Genomic DNA, 23143 nt, shown 5'->3' on the forward strand with positions numbered 1-23143 from the left:
AAATTCTGGAAAAGTGCCGTCACTTTGGCTCTGCCGTTTCTATCCCTGCACCCCCCAACACCTGAGGAGAGGCAGAAGGGTTTGGGGTGCAGGGACCTCCCTGTGCTGGGCTCTGGCAGCACCTGAGGGCACCGAGCATCCCTTGCCCAGAGCTTGGGGGTCTCAGGAGAGCACAGCAGCAGTGCCCCTCGTGTTGTGCACAGGGACACTGCTCCCAGTGCCACCCGCCCGGTGCAAGGGGCAGAAGCACAGGCCAAATTTCTTCCAAGGTTTATTCTCATCTAAAGATGAGAAAAGTCAACGAGGTCCAAAGGAAAAAGAAAAAGAAAAAAAAAAAAAAAAAAAGAGTTCAGAGGCGTTAGTGGGAACAAGCAGAGCTGCTTACACAAAGTTAAATTACAAAAATTCTCTAAAGACAACATCACAAAGGTTACTGTTTGGAAACTCAAAAGCAACAACATTTTGCCATCAAGAGCATAGCAGTAGCTTTGGGTCTGGGACCAAAGTCTTGAACAGAGAAGTGGAAAGTCCAGAGGCTGTGAACACGTGGTCGCAGGGCTCCACGCATCGTCCCTCGGCTCTGTCCTCAACACTCTGCCAACAGTGCCGGTGCCGGGCCGCACACTGGTTGGTGACTGAAAGAAACCTGAATTGGAGTTTACCGAGGTAGTTGGCTAGAAACTGAGATTCCCCCACCTGGCATTTTCTTGAAGGCCCAAGCACCCCTCACCCCACTCCTCCTCCTCTTCCTCCTCACGTGCCAGGTGTCCAGCTGTCCTGCAGGTCACTGCCACTGCCTCCAGAAACAAAGCCTTCTCAAAGAAAAGGGAATGCGCAGCCCTTTCTTTTTTTTTTTTTTCTTTTTTCTTTTAAGTCTTCAAAAACACCAAGTTATTGCACTTCAAAAAATACAACAGATTTGTGGTTCGAGCCCTCCCCACCCTCCCCATGGCTTCTGCTCAACTAAAACGATTCACTACTCACAATTTCTACGTTACCTTCGGGTTAAGGTTAAAAGATTCAAACCGTGTCTCTTTACATGAGGTGCAGAGCTGCAGGAGCTCCTAGCTAGAACAGTGCGATTCCAATCGTTATGTCTCTTCCCTTCCACCCCGTGCCCCCTGTCCCCACCCCTAGAAATCCCCCTCTATGCTTGCTGGGTTATACAAACCTCCCTCACCCACCTCCCCCCAAAACCCTCTCATCACCCTTTCCCTCCACCCCCACCCTTCCCCACCCCGGACTCACACGTCCAGCAAAAACTTTAGATTAATTAAGGAATGGTTATTTAACAAGACAATAAAAATGCACACAGCTTTGGAGATGCAGGGGAGTCAGGTGTCCTGTGGATCTGCAGGTGAACTCCACCCAAACCGTCCTGGCGAAGGGCAGCAGAGACCAGCGAGCTGTGGGTTCTGCCTGCCTGGCTTAAGACACTTTTCTTACTTCAGACTCCAGGTCAGGGTCAGGTTTTGAGTGGGGTCGTTTTCCAACCAAGCAGCAGCTCAATGGTTTGTTTGTCATTTGTTGGTTTGTTTTGTTGGTTTGTTTTTTTTTTTTTCTTTTTGTCTTTTTTTGTTTTTTTTTTTTTTTTTTTTTTTAGTTTTTTCTTTTTCTCTCGTTTTAATGATTAATTTGGAACAAGAAAGTCAGAGATCAAGGAGGAAGGGAGATGAGGTGAGAGAGGACATTCTCCCCCTCCTCCAGTTTAATAAGCACCAGAGTATTCAAGTCTGTCCATTCTGAGACTCAGAGCTGCTTCCACAGTCAGCAGGCAGAAACTAAACCTTTCTCGTAAGAGCAGCGTCGTTTTGGTTGGGGTCCCTCCTCATCATCATCTTCTTCCTCATCTTCCTCCTCCTCTTCCTCTGATGATGAGCTGTCCAGTGTTAAATCCACCACGTCAGCAGTGGCTTTGCCATTCTCACTGTTACCATTAGGGGTGGGCAAGAGCCCATTCACATCTGAAGAACCTGGAAGAGGTGGAGGGAGAAAGAGGATCATCTGAGACACTTCATGCCCAGCTGAGGATACTTTTAGTTTTTCATGGCTGTGGGGTACTTGGAATCTCAGGTGGAGAGGACCTACAATGACCAGATCTAATCCAACAGCCTGATTGCTTCAGGGCTGACCAAAAATTAATGTGTTGTCCAAATGCTGAGGGCATCACCACCCTCTCCAGGAGGCCTCTTCTGGAGTTTGGACATCCCAGAGTTCAGCCTAAGAGGCAGAGTGCATGGAACAAACTCCATTCCAACAGCTGCCTGAAAACAGAGCTGATGCCACAGACCTTAGGGGTCAGGGCTTGCCAGGGTGCCCAACAGCACCTGCCTGAGAACCTGGAATGGGCTCAACTGAAGTAAGAAGCTCCACAGTAAAACTGCTGACCCTGTCAGCAGACAGCCCTGCTTGTCAAGATCCTCTCTTCCCACAGAAGGAGTACAGTGCTGTTCCAGGCTGGTCAAGCCAATGACATTTTTGGGGTTGTTGCAGAGCTGCATCTACTGACAAACTTGTCTGATGATGGAGGGGCTGAAAATGAAGAAGTTACCTAGAGAAAGCTCTCAGAGCACCCTACTCACATTAAGGAATCAAACAGCTTCTCCCAAGCCAGCTGGGAAACTCTCAGTTTTGCAGTTTGTACACAATTCCTACTGTAATTTCAAGTCTTCAGTGCCAGAGGTACTCACCTAGAACTAAGATGGGACACTGAGGGCTGCAGCTTCGCTCTTTCTCAGCCCTGATGGGACACCAGGAGCCATCCACCAGGTACTCAATTTCATCTGCATCTTCACATTCTGTCAGGATCTTTGACAGGAGCCTGGGCAGGAGAAAAGATGCCACCTGTTAAGCTCAAGGCAATCAGCAGAACACATTTAGTGATGTATCCTAAACCTGGATCTTCACCTTAAAAAGCCCTAAATTTAAGAGAAATGGGGTGTTAGCAGAAGGTCCTTGCAGTCAACGGTTCATTTTATTTCCCATAAAACAAGAACAGGTTCTGATAGTGCAAACCATCCCCCCATTCTTTCTGACACCATAGCAGAACCATGAACCAACACTTTAATTACGTGCAATTAGAAGACAGTCTTGCCTCTTCACCCAGTTTCCCAGGTCTGTGGCACCACTTCCAGCCAGCTGCCTGATGCCCCATCTAGAGCCCTGTCATAGCTGGTGCAGGAACCTTCACCCCAGGGCATCAGCAAAAGACAAAATATCCCATGGCACTGGGAAAGAAGCAATCCCACAAGGAGCACTTCACTTCCTTCCTATTTTTACTTCCCAAAGCCCTCAAAAAATATATGCAGCCTCCTGCAACAACAAGAAAGATATTCACCACTGATATACAACAGTGTAGGTATCTCAGTATTAGCCACCACGTGTTGAAGACACCAGGATGAGACCCTTGCTCTGGACCCTTGCCTCAGGAACTGGGCACTTGCTTTATGCTGATCCATGCCACTGTTTTCTGGAATGTTTATTTGGGCACACTACTGGAACCACTGCTCCTCAAGGACTTCTGGATCTGAGCATTTCTTTTCAGTGTAAAAGAGAAGTAATAGTAAAAATAGTAAAAAGCTCAAGACAGCTACTGGTGGCACCCTGGTGTCCACAGATGGTCCTGTCACCCAGCAGAGCAACCACCACTTCCAAAAAAGCTGCCAAGGCCCTGAGGATCTTGGACTCTACCAACCAACTACCCTCCTCTGGAGTCTATTCCCCTTTTTTGACTACTAACATCCAGCTGGGACTGCCAGGTTCCCTCCAGCTGCCTTTCAGGGAGGTCTGAAGACCCCCTTCATCCAACAGAACCACATGGAAAGCAGTCCTGAGCACTGACAACAAAATCTGCTGAGCCTTCACCAGCAAGAACCTCCTCCTCTTCCTCATCTGAGGGAACACATCCATTGCTGACCCACAGAGGTTCCACACTCCAAGCACTTGCACCTTCCCTCTTCAGTCTCAGCAGGTTTCTTAGAGATCTCAAAGGAACTGGATTTTCCTGTCAGTGTTGGCCAGAGGACAAAGCAAACAGGTTATCTGTGCTGAGGCTGCTTCAGGCTGGCTCAAAAGCCACAGCTCCTGGATCAAACCAGTACCCATAAACATGGCAGCACCCAGAACACACCACCCAGGCAGAGTCCTCTGCTCACCTCACTGCCTCCTGTGCTGGATGCACCCACACAATGTCTCCACACTCTCCCTGCTTTTGAGGGCATCTGCATTAGAGGCCAATTATACAAGATGCAAGGGTGGGGAACATTTTCCAGAAGCCCAGAACTGTGCATCTTGCTCCACCAGTCCTCAGGGCTGCTCTGGGCTTGGCTAGCACAAGATGCCAGTGGTCCTGGCCCCTCAAACAGGCTCACAAAGCTTCATCTTGGGAGTGGGTGGAGATCACTGTTTGCATTAATTCACTCTTTGTTCCTTCCTTTAGTCCTGAGCAAAAGCCAGGTGATTTATTGTGCTCTTCTCTAAAGACAAAAGCCTCTGGATCCCATATTTCTGGAGCTGACAAGCACCACTGCCAGCAGATTTGCCTCAGGTAGCCCCTGCTGCTGTTTGCACACAAGACTCAGTCTGCCAGGTCTGCAACGAGAGGAGGGAGATCTTCTGGTTTCTTGAGTAATCCTGTTGGCACACAGCTGTGTTTTTAAGCTTTCCAGTATCAAACCTCACTCAGTCACATGAGCATCACCTCCAAAGTGGTTTTGTACTGCTGAGCTGCAGCACTCCAGCTCTCCAAGCTGGAGAGGAGCTCCTCGTTTTGGTAGAAGGACTAAATAAACTAACTCTAGTGACAAGGTACAGGAAACACCCTTCCCACAAGGACTGAAAACCAGATGACAGGTTGAGTACCAATTCTAAAGCAACCTTTCCTCAGTTCAAGGCCAGAGAACTCTTGGCAGGGTTCAGAGCATGCAGTTCTTCCCTTGCCCTTTTCCAAATGGTGTTTGGAATTTACTTTGCTTTAATTCCCTCCTATCCTCTACAGCACTACTGCAACAATCCCACATTCACAGTGAAGCAGCAGAAGGAGAACCAGGTAGACCCACAAAACCTCCAGCTTGGACAATATATCCAAAGCATTTTAATTCTGCCCCTCTGGTGCATCTGAACCTGCTGCTTTTTCCCTAGAGGTATGGAAAGCACAGCAGCAGTCCCTGAGGCATCCTTCCCATCTCTGACACTACAAGTCACAACGGTGACAGAAATTGTACTGGAACAGTCACAGATTCTGTACAAACATCTCTCCAAATACTGCATTTGCACCTCTGCCTCAGGGGCTGTGCTCTGCAGGGTGTTCTGTTTAATAGCTGGCAGAAAAGATCAAATTCATAGTGTGTCAGGAACTGTTTGTGAGCTGATGTGCACCTCACATCAACAAGAAAACAAGAAGATGTTTCCTATCAAAACCCAAATTGTCATGTGCTTATAATGTTGGAGTTTATTCCACACTGCATGGTCTCAGCCAACCAAGGCAGGGAGTTGTGGGGCTTTGTCAGCCTGATGAAAAGAAACGAGGCAGGAAAACGCTCAGTTCTCAGGATGCTTTAGTGCAATCCAGAAATTCAGAATGGCAGACAGTCAAGCCTTGATCTAACACTGTAGGACAATTAAGCCAGAATATTATGTGCTGGCAAGAGAAGCTTCCATCTTCCTTTTGAGGTGAATTTCAATCAGATGCACAGACCAAGAGACAAGATACTGCACCCAGTGGAAAAAAAGAAAGGAGCCGAGGCCCAAGAAGTGTAGGTACTCACCCATCAATTATTAGCTGGTCATAGGGTGCTGGTTTGTCACAGACAGGACACATCCATGTGGGCTTTTTCTCATTCATTTGTAGGTAGAAGACAGCATCAAAGCACTGCAGGTGTGCACAGGTCTCTGCTCGGCAGGGGACAGACAGCCGCATCTTCACCAGCTGGTGAACCAAAGAGCAGAACCTGAGCCATGAAACCCACCCGAGCCACCACCAGCCACTGCTTGAAAAGCTGGTCTGGCACCTGAATGAGGTTTCTAGACAAAAGCAGACTAAAATATATTGCAGAGACTTACCGGACAAATGAGAGAGACACGAACACCTGTAGTGGCAATTTCACTGTCTGGATCCAAACGCAGCTTCTCTTTTACTGCAGTGAGAGTAGAGAGCACCAGATTTTACAGCTGCAAACTTAAACCTTGGAAGCAATGTGCAGCACAGCCCAAGCAGCTCACTGACAGCTCTTGGCTGCCTAAAAGTAATTTTCCCAAAGATGACAACTTCTGCCAGTCAGGGATGAAGGACACAGGAGGCAAAAAGCTGTTGCTTGCAGCACTCAGTAGAGGCACTGCTTGGCTTGCCAAAAACCTTGTGCAGGATGAGGCAGCTCATGGTCTACAGACCAACTGGAGCACTTTTTGGCCAGCCAGGACCACGTTTTCTTATGGATCCCCATCCCAACAGCCCAGCACTGCCTCTCATTCAGGCAGACCTGATGAAGGATGCCAGGATAGACTTAGGTGCTGGGATGAGGGCAACCAGCTCCATGCTATCTGCTACCAGCAAGCTTTTCACCTCTAATTTACAAACTACAGGCTGAGGTAGAGAGGGGAAATCCCACTGCTGCCCAACTCTTCCACTGTACCAAGGCAGCCAACTGGGAGGTAACTCTGTCCCTCTTTGGAAGGGATTGAGACACCCCCATACCTGTATTTCACACAGGGAAGGAAAGAGCAGGTGGACAGAGCTCTAGCACATGTCAAGACTTCTGGAATGAAGTCAGTTTAGGCTGATCTAGGCATCAGCATGAGCATGATGGATTTTATTCCCTTCCCAGAACAGTGGCAACAGGACAGAGTTAACTGCTTCTCTCTGCTCCTCAAAATTCAGAGACAGACCCCCAGAAGCAAGCAAGTGTGAGATCCAGTCAAATTGACAGGGAATTACATCCATTCCTTTCCCCACTGAATAAAAAAGCCTCCTCTTAGCACTACTGAGCTGTTAACTTTTCAGCTTAGGTCCTGGCCAGCTTGTTCATGCCAGCAGGAACCCCAACCAGAGCCAGAGGTTCCAAGGCAGGCAGCTCAAAGTGCAAGACAGCCATGCAAAACCAGTCCAAGCAGCCATCCAGCATCTATGTGGTAAAAAAACCCCCAGTGCCTGCTGCTGCATCCTGAAAGGAAAACCCAGAGGAGCTGGAGGCAAAACAAAAAAAACCAGCAGATGTGGGCAGGTGCCATACATGCAGGTCTTCCATCCAGGTGGGGAATCCACAGAGAAAATTAGCTTTAAACTATTCCACAACTCCTAGAGAGTAGCTGCTGCTAATGCTGCTGTGGGAAAAGGCCTTTAACACTTCCCCATCACCATTTTTTTTTTGGAGCAAGTCGATCATTTATTCTGACCTTTCCAGATCATAACAAGATGTCTTCAGACAATGAGGCTACAAGCAGTTTTGCAACACACAGCTGTAATTAGAGAGTGACTTCTCAGATGTGAAATTCCCCCGAGATTACAAGATTTGGTGTTGTTTTCTTCACGTTAGGAGACTTTTCATCCAAGATTAATTTTTGTAAAGTTCTTTGTGAGAGCTTTCTCTGTGCATCAATTACTGTGATTCATGGGAAGGAGAAATGGGCATTTTCTTGGACGTCCTGGTTAGAATCAAGCTGGTTTAAGACTGTTTTTGGATCCACAGCCATGTATGCAAGTATCTCTGTTTTCAGACAATGCTCCTGTACTAAAGTCAACAGATGCATATGCAAAGGAAGATGAGTCAGGCCCAAGATGCAACCAAAGTCAAAGCTTCAGTGAGTGCTGAGGGCTATTGCAATGAACATGAAATGGAATCATTTGCAGAACAGACCAGAGCTGTAAAAGCAAAGTTTACAAGCTACTTGCTCTTGCCAGCTTCAGACGACCAAACAACTTCTAAGCAGTAACAAGCCAAAGGAAGTGAAACAAGACAATGTTCCCATTTGGTTAAATTTAAAATCACCAAATGCAGCTTCTCTCTGCCCCAAAGTTCAGCCAAAGTTGTTAGTTATGGAATGCAGTAGAACTGGAGGCACACACTTGTTACAGAGCAGAAAAAGCAAGAAAGCTGCTTCAGAACCTCAGAACCTCTGCCTGCCATGCTCTGATCCAGAAAATATCCTGCAGGTGCTGGCTTGAAAGGGAACAGCACATGCTGCTGAGCCTGGCTCCAAGGACTGTGAGGGGTCAGAGGACAAGAGGATTCTCTGCAGTTCAGGACAATTCCAAAGCCAGCCTCTGCTCAATTCATTGAAGGTCCTGGTGACCAGCAGAAAAAGGGAGCACAGCCTCGGGCTTCAGAGAACGGTGGATATTTCACAACTGGAAATTTTCATTTCTTAGGTCAGCAGATAAGTGCTGCTGTCACCGTGGTCCAATACAACCAAGACTGCCATGGACACCACTTGGTGTGGCACAAAGCTATGCAAATGTTCAGCATCTGCTGCAGAAATGCTGCACTGATGAAGATCAAAGGTCTGGCTGAAGCAGCAGCCTGTCCTGCTACATCTGTCAGGCATGTGCAGACCTGACATGGCTGAAATCACCCTCTCCCCTATGAACTACAATTTATCTTCAATATTACGTTTCTTATACGCAGTAAGAGTCATCCAAGATCTGAATATTATGTTTTAAAGACCATTATGATCCACGGTGTTAGTTTTCCATGCAGAATTAACTAGTAAGAACACTCTCTCCGGTAACATAATGTAACTGGAAATCCTCCAGACTCTCTGGAGCTGCAAGTCAGACTCTGCCTTGGAAAGGAAATTTCCCCTTATTTTCAACCATGTTTTTGCATTTGCCTCATACCATAATGATTTACCTGCGTGGTCTAGGATAAGCATCTCTCAGGATCATCTCTTCTCTGAAGCTCTCAACGCATATGAAAGTGCTGGTGGTGAAATCCCACCTGCCAGCCCCCAGGATTGACAGGGTGGGGCTGGGGCAGCAGGACCTTTTCACCAGGATCCCTTGCTCCAGAAATCTCCTTTGGAAATAGGCCAAGGTGCTGTGGTAATGTTCGTCAGCTCATAATTACTCAGGTGAAGGCATGAAGCCATTGGGGTCAGAACGACACCGGCCCTCAGCGGCACCCACCACGATACGACCTGGGGACAAATCCTAAATCCAGCTAAAGTGATTCAGAGCTTCTGCAAAGCCAAGAGAAACACACGCTGCAGAAGTGCTGCACTTGCACAGAGATCTGGGGTGATTTCGCACGACTGACATACAGCTTAGCAAGTCTGTTCAAATAAAAAGTGTTTTTATACAACCGGAGGAAAGAAACTGTATAAAACTTGGCAGCAGTTCCCAAGCACATTTCCAGCAGCCTGGCTGGTAGGAATGCTGCTGCAGTGTGACAGGCAGACAGCAGACCTCCCCGAGCCACCTGGGAAGCAGCCATACTCACCAAGTGCTTTGCAGAGTTCTGGATGTTTGATCCCGATGGTTTTCAACCTCTGCAGCAGCTCTGCTGAGGTCATCTGCCTCACCAAGTACAGCCCCACGGAATAGCTCTGGGGAGAGAGGACAGAGAAAGCCTGAGCCAGGCTGCTCCTTTGCTCTGGGTTCCTGCAGTCCCCCTCTGGCTTCCCTGGGCACTCACCTTCCCGTAGTTCCCCCAGGTGACAGTGATGCGGTTGGTTGTTGCAGACAGGTACATGAGATGGGTGAGGTTGATGGGACGACAGGGCCTTTTGGGTTCCACTCCAGGTTTGTTTGATGGATAATAGCCCTAAGGCAGAAAGATTCAAAAGTGTATTTATGTTTTTTACTGAAGAGGCTTCTGTGTGGGTACATCTATTCATCAGCTTCACCAAATTCTACTCACCCACCGTTTTCAAGGAGTGGGGTAGAAGGGAGCTGAACAGTCAGACCAAGCACAAAATGAAAAGGATCAAGTGTTTGTGCAAGAACAGCTTATTAGCAACATAGCTAATCCATTAGAAAATTAGCTTTAAACTCATTTTTTACTTTTGACAATCTATGATTTTACACTCTGGGTTCTTGTCTGCATGCATCAGGAAACCAATTTCCTTCTAAAGGACACAATTCCTTCCCCAGTGGCAATGTCCCAGCTCCTGGCTGAGCTGCCTTACCGGCACAGAGCAGTAACTGTGGTTCACTTTCACTGCGATGTTGGGAGGGTACTGATCCTCCTGAGGAGAACTGGTGTCTGTGTAGCAGATTCTGCAAAGAAACCAACCACAGGTCCCTCAATACCCCCCCACGCTCTCTGCATGTGCACAGCAACAGCCACACCAACCCATGCTCCCCCACCTGGCCAAAGCAAAGCCAACCCCACTCAGCTCACCCAAGACCTGACACACTGGCTGCTTCCTACTGCAGCACTGACAGGAGCAGAACACCTCAGGACAGGTTAGAAAGTGGAGTTTAAAATCCTTGGTTAGGCATGTGAATGAACAACTGATGCCAAGTTATCTTTGGAGCAATGAAAACCACACTGAAAGGGAGTATTATTTTGGTAGCACGTTCCCTCCTCCCCTGGGCTGCACATGGTGCTAAACCTACAGACATACCTTAGCACAACCTGAACTGATTTCACACCGGGTTGCAACTCCCTAGTAAATTAAAGAAGAAACAGGAAATTCAGATTAATTACAGAAAACGAACAAACAAAACCACACAGAAAAAAGCCCAACCCAACCCAACCCAACCAAAATTGGCTGTCACTTTTGCCAGACTGAAGAGCTCTAGTTTTTGTTTGGTTTTTTTGTTTTGTTTTTTTTAAAATAAACCTTTACAGAATTACTTGACAGAATTTTCTTTAAATTGAACAATTCCTTCTGCAAATACCAGTAGTTCTGCAGCCTTTCTCTGGGTTTTCAAAACTGTAAAAATGTTTGGTGAAAGACATCCATTTGCCTGGCATCCTTTTTGCTGATTTGCAAGCATCTACAAAAACTAGGTTTTAAGGTCAGGTCTACCTGACAGTCTTTGAAGACTTTGTTCAATTATTCAGCTAAAGCTGCTCGTGCAAACCAAGGAACCAAGGTTTAAGGCACCAGCAGAACAACAGTCAGTACTGCTAACTTCAGTAGGACTTTGCACAACAAGACTTCAGCTGGTATCAGGACAGCAACAGATCCCAGAACACGGATATTTTATTAGGAGTCTTTATCCACAGGTATAAAACTTATTTGTGCACAGGACACAAGGCATTAAACAAGATCCCAACACTATTCTTGATTTGCCTCTGAAAGGGTTTCCCATTCCAGGTCAGTATAAACATTTTGATTTTGGGGGTGGATGGGATGGAACCTCAGCTCAGCTGACAGACAGGAGCTGACAAGGCAGTTTTAGGTCTGGGTACCTAAACACATCTGGGTACCACCCACAGCAGTGGAAGAGGATGGACCTGGATGGTCAGTCTAGACTCTCATCAAGACCCCTGCTGTGAAATATTTGTGTTGTGTTTCCCGCAGTGAAAGTTTTCTCTCAAATCTGAGTATCTCAGGAAAAGAGCATCAAGATTCAGCTACAATGTGTTTAGTCTTTTATCACCCCTGAAGGCTTCCATGATATAACATTTCCTTTCTCTGAATTTTCAAACAGCTTCCCTTGCCCTGCCTGTGCTGACCTACCAGGATGACAACAGCAATCAAGTGCTGGATGGTGGAGAAACATCACCTCTCATAGAATCACAGAATTCTTAGGCTCCAGACCTTCAAGATCATCGAGTCCAACCTCATTCCAACCCTATTACCCTCTTTCTGATGACCCTGCACTAAACCCTGTCCCCAAGCACCAAAATCCAGACAATTTTTAAAAACATTCAGAGATGGAAACTCAACCACCTCCCTGGGGAGCCTCTTCCAGTGCTTTACAACACTTCTTGTAAAGACCTTTCTCCAACACTATGATAAGACTATGGTAAAGAGAATTATTTAAAGGTTTTACACCTAGTTCTGGAGGACCTCTTCTGCATCATTGTCTTTCCACAGCAGCAAGGACTAGGGGAGCAGGGCAGCATAAGAAAAAGCCTTACTGCCTCCACTGACACCTCTAAGTTGGTCCACTCTTTGAATCAAAAGTTGCACCTACTTACAGAGGTCAGAGTAAATCCTAATGGTTTAGGATTTAGATGTTTTCTGTGGCACTTGCAATAGCATCCTTTACAACAAGGGAGCTTACTTTCAGATGCTAACAGGGTCACAGGTATAGCTTTGGATATTTAACTTTGGATGTGAAAAAAAATCTGCAAGCTCAACAGAGAATTTAGGTCATCAGCAATTTCCTACCCAAAAGTACAGCAAGACTAGAGGAGCAGCTGTGGAACTTAGTGACTTAAATGAATAAAATTGTACCTCCCACCTCCCCCAGAAAAGTAGCCTGGCTGTTAATGCCCTCAAAGAAACTGTGTCTCCTTGCAGAGAACAAAAGCTGCTGCAGAGAGGGAACACAGAGGAACAACACAGCTCCATCTTTTTGAACTGTTAACATCCAATGAGAAGTACCTGGAATTTCTGATCAACTCCACTTGTTTTGGTGTTAATGCAAAAATGCATGGACTTTCCTGAAGCTTCTCATTATTCTGTGGAACTGAAAGGGGGAAAAAAAAAGATTGTACATCAAACTGATAATATCTACCTCTTCTTACATTGCTAAGCACAAGGTTTCTTTTGAGGTTCTGAGCTACATTAACTTCTAAATCTTGTTTTCTCCCATATAGCTGCACATAACCAAATCATGCACTTTGGTACATATATAACACACAGTGAATTGGGAAAGGCTTTTTATTTTCTTTTTCCTCCCCTCAAATAATCAATAAGCCCAGAATCACATGTTTGTGTAAGAACAAACCACAAGCAGCATCACAGTGTGGAGATTAGAACTGAAAGAAGCGTAAGAAGGGATCAGTGCATGACATGAAAGCATGAAACCACCAGACTGATTCTGGAACAGAAAGGGAACAACAGTAACAACAACAACAAAATCAGCTTAGATAATAAAAAAGCACCAGAAACAACAGCTGTAAGAGACAAAACATGACTTGCAAACACATGACCTTGAGGTTGTGTTTAGAGGCAGGGGTGTTGCAGCACTCCACTTCCAGAAACGCTCAGGTGAGAACCCAGCATTAATTGGCCTTTTATCCATTGACAATTTTAAGATCAAATGCATTCAACACGGTTAAAATGAAGCTTGAGGTGTGAAAAACTTATGTTACCACTTCCACTTAGTACCTTTTATTAAATTCAAAGATGTGAAGTTCTATTGTCAGCACATGTTTTCCAAATGAAGCTGAGGCCCTGAGCTGGTGAAAGTCACAGGATAAAGACAAAGAACAGCTTTTTTTTTATTTATTTTTTGCAAAAATTGGGTGTTTTCCTTCACATCATTTCAAATGCTTGCTTATTCAAAGCCAATACAGCAGAATTTGAGAAGCAGGAAAGTAAGCTTTACTGTCTGTGAACAAAATGAGGTGAAGGAAGGATAAAACCTCAGCAGCTGTAAGATCTTGGAAGCCATGGTGCCCATCTGATTCACCAGCTACAGGCACTTCCCCTTGGTAATTCAGGTTTAAAAATGCAAAAAGAGCTTTCAAAAATAATAAAAAAAGAATATTAGGTATTTTTATGGACTTCTAACTGAATTCAACCTTCCATCCAAATGTCTCTTGCTACCAGTGAGAAGTAAAGCATTTCATCAGGACTGTTATTTTAGAAAATTATGAATGGCAAGAACAAGTTATAATTTTAATAATTTTTCTTAAATAACTATCTATATGCACACTGTCCTCCCGATTGCTGGGCTACACAAAGACAAAACAAACCTGATTAGGGAAAGGGAGAAGCTGTTCATGTTTAATTTTGCATTTATATCAGCTCCACTCTTCCTTTGAAAAAAAAGAACAAAAATAAAACAAAGGTGCCTGGCTGCTGAGCTCAGGCTGCCCTCAGCACTGCCTGTCACAGGATGCCACCACCAACACAAGTCAAACCCTGTGAAGTACCCAACAAATCTGCTACCCCCTCTCCAGCAAAATATTCTAGCACCAAACCCAGCACACAAGTGAATTCCAGAACAGGTCATTTCCTCACTTCTGCCACACACCCAATTTGCTGACAAGAAGGGAAGTGAGACCCTCCCCACAGCAGCAGCCCCACGGTGATGCAGTCACAGTGCAACCAGCACAGGGAAACAAAAAATAGTCAAGTGCCCCCACTTCTGTCCAGCTACTTGGTTGAGAGCTCTCATCTCTGTGAGTGAAGTAAAGCAAAGGAGCAGCAGCTACACGTGCTCCCCATTTTTTTATTTCCCACTGTGAAAGACCCTTCTCCAGGGGAGAAGAATGGAGGGGACTTCTCAAGCATGCTCAGAGAGCTGCTGGAGGGTCCCACAAAGCACTCCAGTGTCACCCTGCCAGCAGAGAGCTGAAGGGAAAATGAAAATCAGAAAGAGATGGACTCAGGATGTGTTGCTGTCCTTGCTGCTCACAGCAATCAGAACTGGATGCTTTGGAGAAAAGTGCAGAATGTGCCCTGACAGATTGGAAGGGAAACCTCTCCAGCACAGACCTGTGTAAAGAACCAATTCTCCTTCAAATTCTTAATGCTGCAAAATAAACCCCAAATCCAGGAGGTACACTTTTAGGCTACCTAACCAGCTATTAATTTATTTGCTGAGCAGCCAGGAAAAAAAAAAAAAAATTAAAGCTAAATATTTTAAGATAAGAGAGTTTCATGATTTCTGCAGGACAGATGCCTCAGTACACAACTCACTTCCTTGACTTGTAAAAGGATTGCTGGGATCACCTTATTTTAACAGTCACCAACAGCAGGGATAACAATTTTTAAGCCTGAGCAACCCCCAGAATGAGTCAAAACACAAAACTTCCAAAAACCAAAAGGTCTTGGAGAGCCATAGCCAAGGCCCAATGTTAACTGCAGTGGACTCCCAGCCTGAGAAGCCAAGCTCCTCTGCAGGTCTCCCTTTGGCAGGTTGTGCAAAACAAGGGCTATGCTGATTTCAGGGTTTCCCTGCACTAAAAGGATTTTGGGTTTGCTTTTTTTTTTTTTTTTTTTAATGCTGGCTATCATATTTACTGCTCAAACTGGCTAAAGGTGTACCCCCAGAAATAAGAGATCATCTTGGCATCACCCTGGCTGGAGATCCCAAAGGTATCTCAGCCAGGGAGGAGCTGCTGGCAAGAGGCTTCCATAGGAGCTTGCTGTGCTTCCCTGTTCACATCCCTACACTCCCAAACAGCTCACCTCAGTGCACAACACAACATAAATACAACAAACAGGTGGGGTTTCTCCTCCTGGGCTAATGGAACAACTCTGATCAGACTAAAGGTCATTTGTGCTCATGCAGGGGCCTGGGGAGATGGGGTAAGTTAAGGGACTGTCACCTTTTACTTCAGTCAGCAGCTGAAATGCTGGTTCTAGCTCCCCCCCTCCAGTCTCTTTAGGTGGATACAGCAACAGCAGGAGCTCCTGCTTGTGCTGGGATTCACTGGAGATGGCCCAAGGCAGTGGTGTTTGCTCTGCAGGCAGGGGAAGGCCATTGCCTTTGCCACATCAGCCATGACACTTACAGAGACTGAAGTCCAGCTCCAGAGGAAGGGGCTGGAGCAGCAGGCTGACTTCTTACACACATGCAGGAGAGAAAAGACACACCAGGCAGGTATTGCCAAAGGGACCAAACCAAACAAACCCAGTTTTACACTGGAAGTGGCAAGACCTCCCAGCCTCAGTGGTCTTCTGCTCCCACAGCTGCACCACACCTTGGCTCAGCCCCAGGAGGAGAGCAGAAGCCTCAGGAGGGTGAGGAGGGCACAATTCCTTCCTGCACCCCCTTACTGTTCAAAAACTGTATTGACACAGCTTTGACTCAAAAAAAATGTGCCAGAAGATAAGTTCACTTCCCAGCCAGATGCTCAGACACCACAGGGCTCACACAGATATTCCACTAGTTAAAATACACTACTTAAAATACACACTACTTAAAATACAACGCAGGGAAGATAGCAGCATTCATCCCCTCTAAAAAGGTATCTGATCAATCTTCATTTTAAGCCTCATCTACCCAAGAGAATTGCAGCAATTTCACTAAATTAGAAGAATTCTTTCATGTTGACATCCTTAGACCAAGCCAGAAAGCTGAGAAGAAGCTGTTTTTATGTAGATAACTCAGGTGCTAAACTCCATACTTAAATTGACAGAAATTATGTGTGCAGCTACCAAATAGGAGACAGTAGCTGGGTCACAACAGACCTGTTTTAGCTGAAGCCACCTCTGTCTACAAGTCTAATAGTAATTTGATAAGACTTCAGGGAATCTGCTTGCCTACAGACTAAATTAGGCATCTCCCACCTCACCTTTGATCTCAGGGCAATCATCTCCAAGATGCAAGAGAGCCTTTTCATTAAGAAAGATGCTTCCTACTGAAGCCCAGAACACATAAATTAAGCTTCCCCTACTCCTGCCACAGCCAGATGCTTAAAATGCCTCCTTAGCAGCCCTGGGGAATGGTGAACTCCAACAGCAGTTGGGTGTTTCTAAAGGGATGCAAGACCTCAAATCTCTCTTCAGGTACTTCCACGTTATGAGGGTGATGTTGACAAGGAGCTTATGCTTGGTGCAAAGGCAGGATGTGAAATCTGGGCAACAAAGCACAAACTGCTGCAGATTCCATATGGAAAAGCAAAAGCATTCAGTTTTCCTCAGTGCTTTGTTTATCATCTTTCCACACTTAAGCAGAGCCCAACACAAGCATAACTTGTGAAGTCAGAAGTTCAGCACCTGGCTGTTCCAGGTAGCAATGGGGAGGAGCTGATAGCCATGAAGTGTTGAAATAACCAGTTTTCCAGGGAAACAAACACCCTTTTTATTCACAGTGGTGTAGGCTGAAGGAATTATAGTTGCAGGTCACCAGGTTGGGAAAATTAAACAAATGTCTAGATGATGTCATTAGGTTCAGAACAGCTGACTGGGACAATGAAGACTGAACATCTGTTCCTATCCAGCTACTCACCACCAGCCCCCACAGTTAAGCAGAAAACACCCTCATCAAAAGGAAAAATTAGACAAATATTCTTTAGGGAACGAGCTGACCTGAGGGAGGTTTCAGCTAACAGAGGTGAGCACTAAATGTAATGAGACCTTGGTTCTGATCTGATGTAGAAGATTTTGTCAACTTTTAACAGAATCTGTTAAGCACACTAAGTATATCCAGGCTCTTCTCCTCTTTCTGGATGTTTCCTCCTCTTGAAAATTTGGTTTCTTTCAAAATATTATATTTGCATTCCTGGCTAACAAATGCCACCCCACTTTAAAGACTGAACCAACCCCTTCCTCAAACAGCCTTTAAAAATATACCCCTGGACTGGTCAAATGGCCACAGCATGAACATATTTAATGAATCTTCCAAATGAAAATAAGAATTTAATAAAATCTGAGGAATTATTCTTTTTTTGGTTTTTTCTGCAAAAAAAAAAATCATATTTTCATCTGTTTTTTTTCCCTCCTTTAATCCACATCCAATGTTTTTTTTCAGCAAAGACAGACCATCTTCCCAAGCTCAAGGTTTATTTAGTGGGGCTGATACCACCACAGCATCCTGACAAGACACGGTGGCTCATCAGAGCACAGTGACACTTCTCTATATAACCTGTCTTTGTTACGAGAACATTAGATTTATAACACCCATGACAATACCCTCTGCTTCTCAGAATTAAAATAATGAACAAGGCTCCCAGCCTCAAGGTGGGGAAAAAGCACTTCTGGCTTTCCTAGATGCTCCTCAAAATACGCAGCACCACGCACAAACAGCTGTGATAAGCACAAAAAAAAAAAAAAAAAAAAAAAAAAAAAAAAAAGAGAAGAAAAAAAAAAGGTAAAAAAAAAGCAGAAATAGGATGTGATGCCCATACCACACTCTGTCATCCATTGGAGGCTTTAGGGCTGATATTTTAAGCACTGAAAAATAGCAATCATGTAGAATATGCCAGCATACTTTCTGAACACAGGGACAACACCAAGTCAGAAGGATTCTCATCTATACACTGCCAAATTACAGAGGCAGAACCATAGAACCACAGAACGGTTTGGGTTGGAAGGGACCTTAAAGCTCACCCAGTTCCAACCCCCCTGCATGGGCAGGGACGCCTCCCACTAGACCAGTGGGATGCTCAAGGCCCCATCCAACCTGGAACACAGATGACAATCCAGAGTGAAAGACTGTGCAGTGCAGTTACCAAGTAGGAGACAGAGGCTGCTTCACAACAGACCTGTTTTAGCTGAAGCCACCTCTGTCTACAAGTCTAATAGTAATTTGATAAGACTGCTGCAATGTGCCACGCAGCAGAATTTCCAACCAAGTTTGTGAAAGGTGCAGCTGAACAAGACACTTTCCAGTTACATCTCAAAGTGACCACGTGACTGCTCTAAGGCAAAGGAAAAAGAACAGCAGACACAGCTATAGGGGAGAGAGGAAAACACCCACAACCATATTCACCAGTCTCTCCTCTGTCCCACGACTTCACAGACCCTTGAAACCACCGTTAACTTTTGGCCATTTCAACCTGTTTGCCTTTTTTCTCCCACCAGCAGGCAGGAACTCACCTAACTCTGTCGGCTTCAAGAGCTCATCCAGGGTGGTGTAGAAAGGAAGCTTCACCAGGCGAACTTCAGGCTTAGCAACTTTGGGAGGCAACCTCCCCAGTCCGTTCAGGTATTTCCCATAGAGGGCAGGATAGTCAATGTTAGTGGTGGAGATAGAAGTCCGAGGAACGGTGCTGCCACGGTCATAGGAGGAATGGATGGAGAGGGGCTCCGTGGAGCGGGGCTGCGGGGGCTGCGGGGGCTGCGCCACGTCCGAGCTCTTCTTGGCGTAGCGAGTCTCGTAGAGCTCCTTGATTTTCTTGAAGACTTCAGGGCTGCAGTCAAATTGGACCAATTGCAATGCTCGGGTGACTAGTTCATGTTTAAGTCCGCTTTTACTCCTGCCAACAAAACCCAGCAACATCTGAAGATCTGAGACTCGGAAACTCATCACCATGTTCTAGGGGATAAAAAATTAAAAACGGTCTTACAGTTATCGAGAGGCAAAGCGTCGGCTCGCGCTGGACTCTACAACTGGCATCCAAAATACTAAAAAAAAACAACACTCTAAAAAGACAGACATCAAACCTGCTCGTCAAATCAGCTGTTATTCACCTGATTGGCATCCCAGTTTTAGCTACTTGTTTGAGCAGAGCAAACACAGAGGAGCCCATCAACTGAAATATCACCAGAAAAACACCGTGATAGTCACTGAGTTACTCCAAAATCACACTGAGGATCCTCAAGGCAACTGGAAGTAAGAGTGGCCACAAAGGTAAACATTTCAAACAGCAGGGCAGACAAACAGGAAAGAGCACATCAACCCCCTCAGCACACAGGCTCCAAGCATCTAAACTTCCCAGGCACCTTTAGTCAAGAGAGACAGAGTAAAAACTTCAATCTAAAATGGTTTAAGCACAAGGCTAAGGAAGAAAATGAAGGGGACCTGGAAGGCAGATGACATGTAAGGAAACTGGGGCTGTCTGCAGTGCACTGCACATTATCTGTACAGGCCAGAAAAAAACCCCTCCAGAATCCTTAAGTGCAAAGGACCTTTTAAAAAATATCATATCTTTCAGCCTCTGGAAAGATATTAAAAGACCATTAAACAGAGCAATGTGTTCCCATGAGAACAATGCCTCCAAACCCTTCTTGGGTGCTTTGCCAAGTACTCCCCCATGATCCCTGCCAGCAGCTGCCTTTGCTGTTGTGCTGGTATCATTGATTTCAGTGTTTTGATAAGCAATAAAAAAAATTATCCTTGCCTTCAAAACTGTGTTGCCTTGCTGCTGTGGAGCTTGCTGCTCCTGTAACTGTCAGCAGACTCAGAAACTGCCCGACACCACTTTCCATCAGGTGGAGAACTGGAAATTATTTCTGCTCAAATGACTGCCAGAGCCTGGTGAGGTTGATGTTTCTGTTCTCTCTCATGACAAAGCAGCATCACAAATGTGCAAAACGAGCTTATCAAGGACAGGGTTTTGAAAATCCAAGCTGCCCTGAAAATATACTTGATAAGTACCTACACAGATCTTGCTTGGTTTCTGGAAAACACAGAATTCAAGAAGGCACTCCAGCTGTCCCATAGTTAAAACACCAGAAGCAGAGACCCAGCAGGTCCCTTTTTCCCCAGCCTACACTCCACTTCTCTTTGTGGATTAAATAATAATTAAAAAGGCATGAAAGTCAGCTTTCAGCAGCAGTTAACAGCAGTCGTGTAATTTCCTGAAATAAAACAGCTATGGAGATATTTATTTATTTAAAATTAAGAAAGCTGCTCCTGAGTCCAAACACATTTAACCACGGCTCCTACATGGGTAGGAACTAGAACACAGAAAAAATGCCATTTCATTTCTCCTTTTTTTTTTTTTTTCCATGAAATCTGTCATTTAATCTGGAAGCCCAAAAGATGTTATAAAAACGTCACTGGCTGTAGTCAAAATTTTTGGCAGTCATGATATGTCCCAAAATACCTTTGATGAGAGAGGAAAAAAAAAAAAAAGGCAGGAAAACTTTAAAGATGAGAGGATTTTTAATTGCCAGAAAGTCAGGATTCATGTCACTGATTTGCCAGATACCACCCGTGTGTTCTTGGAAAAATCTAGTTTCTGTGTCTCAGTTTTCTCCAAAATGGAGAGTGATTGTCCTCTCTGAGGATAAATAACATATTTACAATGATAAATACAGCAAAGCTTTAACAGGGAAGCCACAGGAGCCCAGCAGACAGGTATTCCTGCACCACTTGGGACTGTCAATGCTCAAAGCAGAGTTGGAGCTGCCAGTCTTGTACAGTTTTTATTTTGAAGGATTTAAGAGCCAGAAGGATGACCAGATTTGAGCAGTAACAGAAGAACAAGCTTCAGACAAAGCAAACCTGTCCTTGAGGCTTGGACCTGCATGGGAGTATGAGCAGTAGAGAGATCCCATGAAGTGCTGAGACCACTGACACTGAAATCAATTCCTCCCCTCAAGAAACCCTCACACGAGTGTGACAAGGGACCCACCAAACACCATAATGGGGGCAACCACAGCACCTGGGAAGCCAATCTTCTCCAGAGGGGTCCTGGCCTCAGCTCACAACAGCAAGAGGGGCCCAAGAGAAGGGAAGGGCAGCACCTCCTCTTCCAAATCTTATTTCGGCAAGCACCACATCCTCACTGCTGAGCTGACCCTGCAGACACACCATGGCTTAACCTCAGCCAGCAACGAAGCACCAAGCAGCTGCTTGCTCACTCTGATCCAGTGGGATGGGGGAGAGAATCAGCAGGATAAAGGTGTGAAAACTTGTGGGTTGAGACAGTTTAACAAGCAAAGGATAACAAGGAATTCATTTATTCCTCCCCATCACAGGCAGGTGTTCAGACATCTCCAGAAAAGCAGGGTTTCATCATGCAAATCTGTTACTTGGGAAGACAAATGCCATAATGCTCAACATGCTGAGCATGATGTCATTATGGTCTGGAACATCCCTGTGGTCAGCTGGGGGTCAACTGTCCCAGCTGTGTCCCCTCCCAAGGCTCTGCACCCCCAGCCTACTCACTGGTGGGGTGAGAAGCAGAAAAGGCCTTGATGCCCTGTAAGCACTGCTCAGCAGTTAACAAAAACATCTCTATTATCAGCACTGTTTCCAGCACAAATCCAAAACACAGCCCCATACCAGCCACTACAAAGAAAATTTAACTCAATCCCAGCCCAAACAGCCACCAGGTGCTACACACTTCCCATCCACTGCTGTTCCTCAGGACCACCCTCAGCACCCTCACGATGCTGCTGGGTGATGCTCACTCAAATGCCAACTCTGGGCTGCCATGTGCTGCCAGAGGGACGTGCAGAAGTCTCAGAGAGATGCCAGTGAGACCCAGAGGAAAAAAGAGGACCCACAGCACGCCGTGGAAGCACAACCCAACCTCAGGCACGGTTGCTGGGGAGCCATTTCACCTCAACCCACCACAGAGGAGCATCAGAGGCCACCCCAGACCTCCCTGCCAGAGCGAGCCAGGGGCTCTGCCCCAGCACCAGGGACTGCTCGTCCCACAACCCTCCCCTCAGGCACTGGCAATGCCCGGCCCGAGGTGCGAGGGCTCGGCACCCATCCCAGCGGCCCCGGCCCAGGGGGCTCCCCAGCCCTCCGCCCCCCCGGCCCGGCTGGACAGCTCCGCTCCGCACCCCAACACCGGCCAAGGAGCCCAGGGCAGGCCGCAGAGTGACAACCCAGCAGGACCGGCCCGGGGCTCCGCAGGGAAGGGGGCGAGGGGCACGAGGAGCAGAGTAAGGAGCTCTACCGGGAGGCGGGAGGAAGTCACCTGCGCTAATTAATCACTGGGAATTAACTGCGGGGGAGGCCCAATGGCCCAGGAGCAGGCCGAGGGGCCGGCGGCTCACCGGGACCGCGAACCGGACCTGGCCAGGCCCGGGGTCCGGCAGGGGCTGCGGCCGGGCTCGGAGACCGGGGCGGGGCAGCCCCTGAGGTAAACGAGGGGAGGGGGAGGCGGTCCCGGGGCGCCGCTCCCCCTCACCCCCGGTCTCATCGCTGGGGCCAGAGCCGAGGCCGTGCCGGTAGCCCGCATTCCCCCCGCCGGTGCCGCCCTACCCTGCCCCGGCCCAGGCCCCGCCGGTGCGGCGGGGGGTTCGGGCTCACTCACTTTCGCCTCCACCAGCTCCGCCGCCATCTTGGCCTCCAGCGTCCACCGCGCCGGGAGCCGCCGACCGGGTCACGTGACGCCCCCGCGGCCTGAGGCGAGGGGCGGGGCGGGAGAGGGGGAGGAGCCTCCAGGGGCGCGCGCCGCCCAATCCGCCCGCGCGCTCCGCTCCCCGCCGGCCGCCGCGCGGCTGCGCAGCCGCAGTGGCCCCGCCCAGCCCCGCCCGGCCCCGCCCACCCGCGGGACTTAAAGGGGCAGCGACCCAAGGACGGGGTCGGGGTGTGAGGGTGGAGCCCGGGACCGGGACCGGGACCGGGACCGGGACCGGGACCGGGACCGGGACCGGGACCGGGACCGGGACCGGGACCGGGACCGAGCCCGAGCCCGAGCCCGAGCCCCCCCGCAGCGCCTCT

At 47.2% G+C, this 23143-nt stretch overlaps 1 protein-coding gene across 1 annotated transcript; it reads right to left on the reverse strand.

The window, feature by feature from the left end:
- Window positions 1-1263: 1263 nt before the first annotated feature.
- On the reverse strand, window positions 1264-22847 carry PIAS4 (protein inhibitor of activated STAT 4). The gene is made up of 11 exons (XM_071727543.1): window positions 22734-22847; window positions 18613-19051; window positions 12499-12583; window positions 10561-10602; window positions 10120-10210; window positions 9627-9755; window positions 9432-9537; window positions 6061-6134; window positions 5766-5926; window positions 2691-2821; window positions 1264-1973 (listed from the first exon to the last, which is right to left on the reverse strand). The coding sequence occupies exons 1-11, from the start codon at window positions 22758-22760 to the stop codon at window positions 1768-1770; spliced, it is 1491 nt and encodes a 496-aa protein (XP_071583644.1). The 5' UTR covers window positions 22761-22847; the 3' UTR covers window positions 1264-1767.
- Window positions 22848-23143: the final 296 nt, after the last annotated feature.

This window comes from Heliangelus exortis, chromosome 28 (genome assembly GCF_036169615.1).
Source record: "Heliangelus exortis chromosome 28, bHelExo1.hap1, whole genome shotgun sequence".
Taxonomy (NCBI): Eukaryota; Metazoa; Chordata; class Aves; order Apodiformes; family Trochilidae; genus Heliangelus; species Heliangelus exortis.

Bases quoted from the DNA above. Each gene is read 5' to 3' on its own strand.
- PIAS4 (XM_071727543.1), bottom strand. From the start codon at position 22,760: ATGGCGGCGGAGCTGGTGGAGGCGAAA. The intron at 10,603-12,498 runs GTACTTCTCATT...TTAATTTACTAG, and splicing joins GAGTTGATCAGAAATTCCAG to GGAGTTGCAACCCGGTGTGA. The intron at 1,974-2,690 runs GTGAGTACCTCT...CACCTCTTCCAG, and splicing joins GTGTCCCATCTTAGTTCTAG to GTTCTTCAGATGTGAATGGG.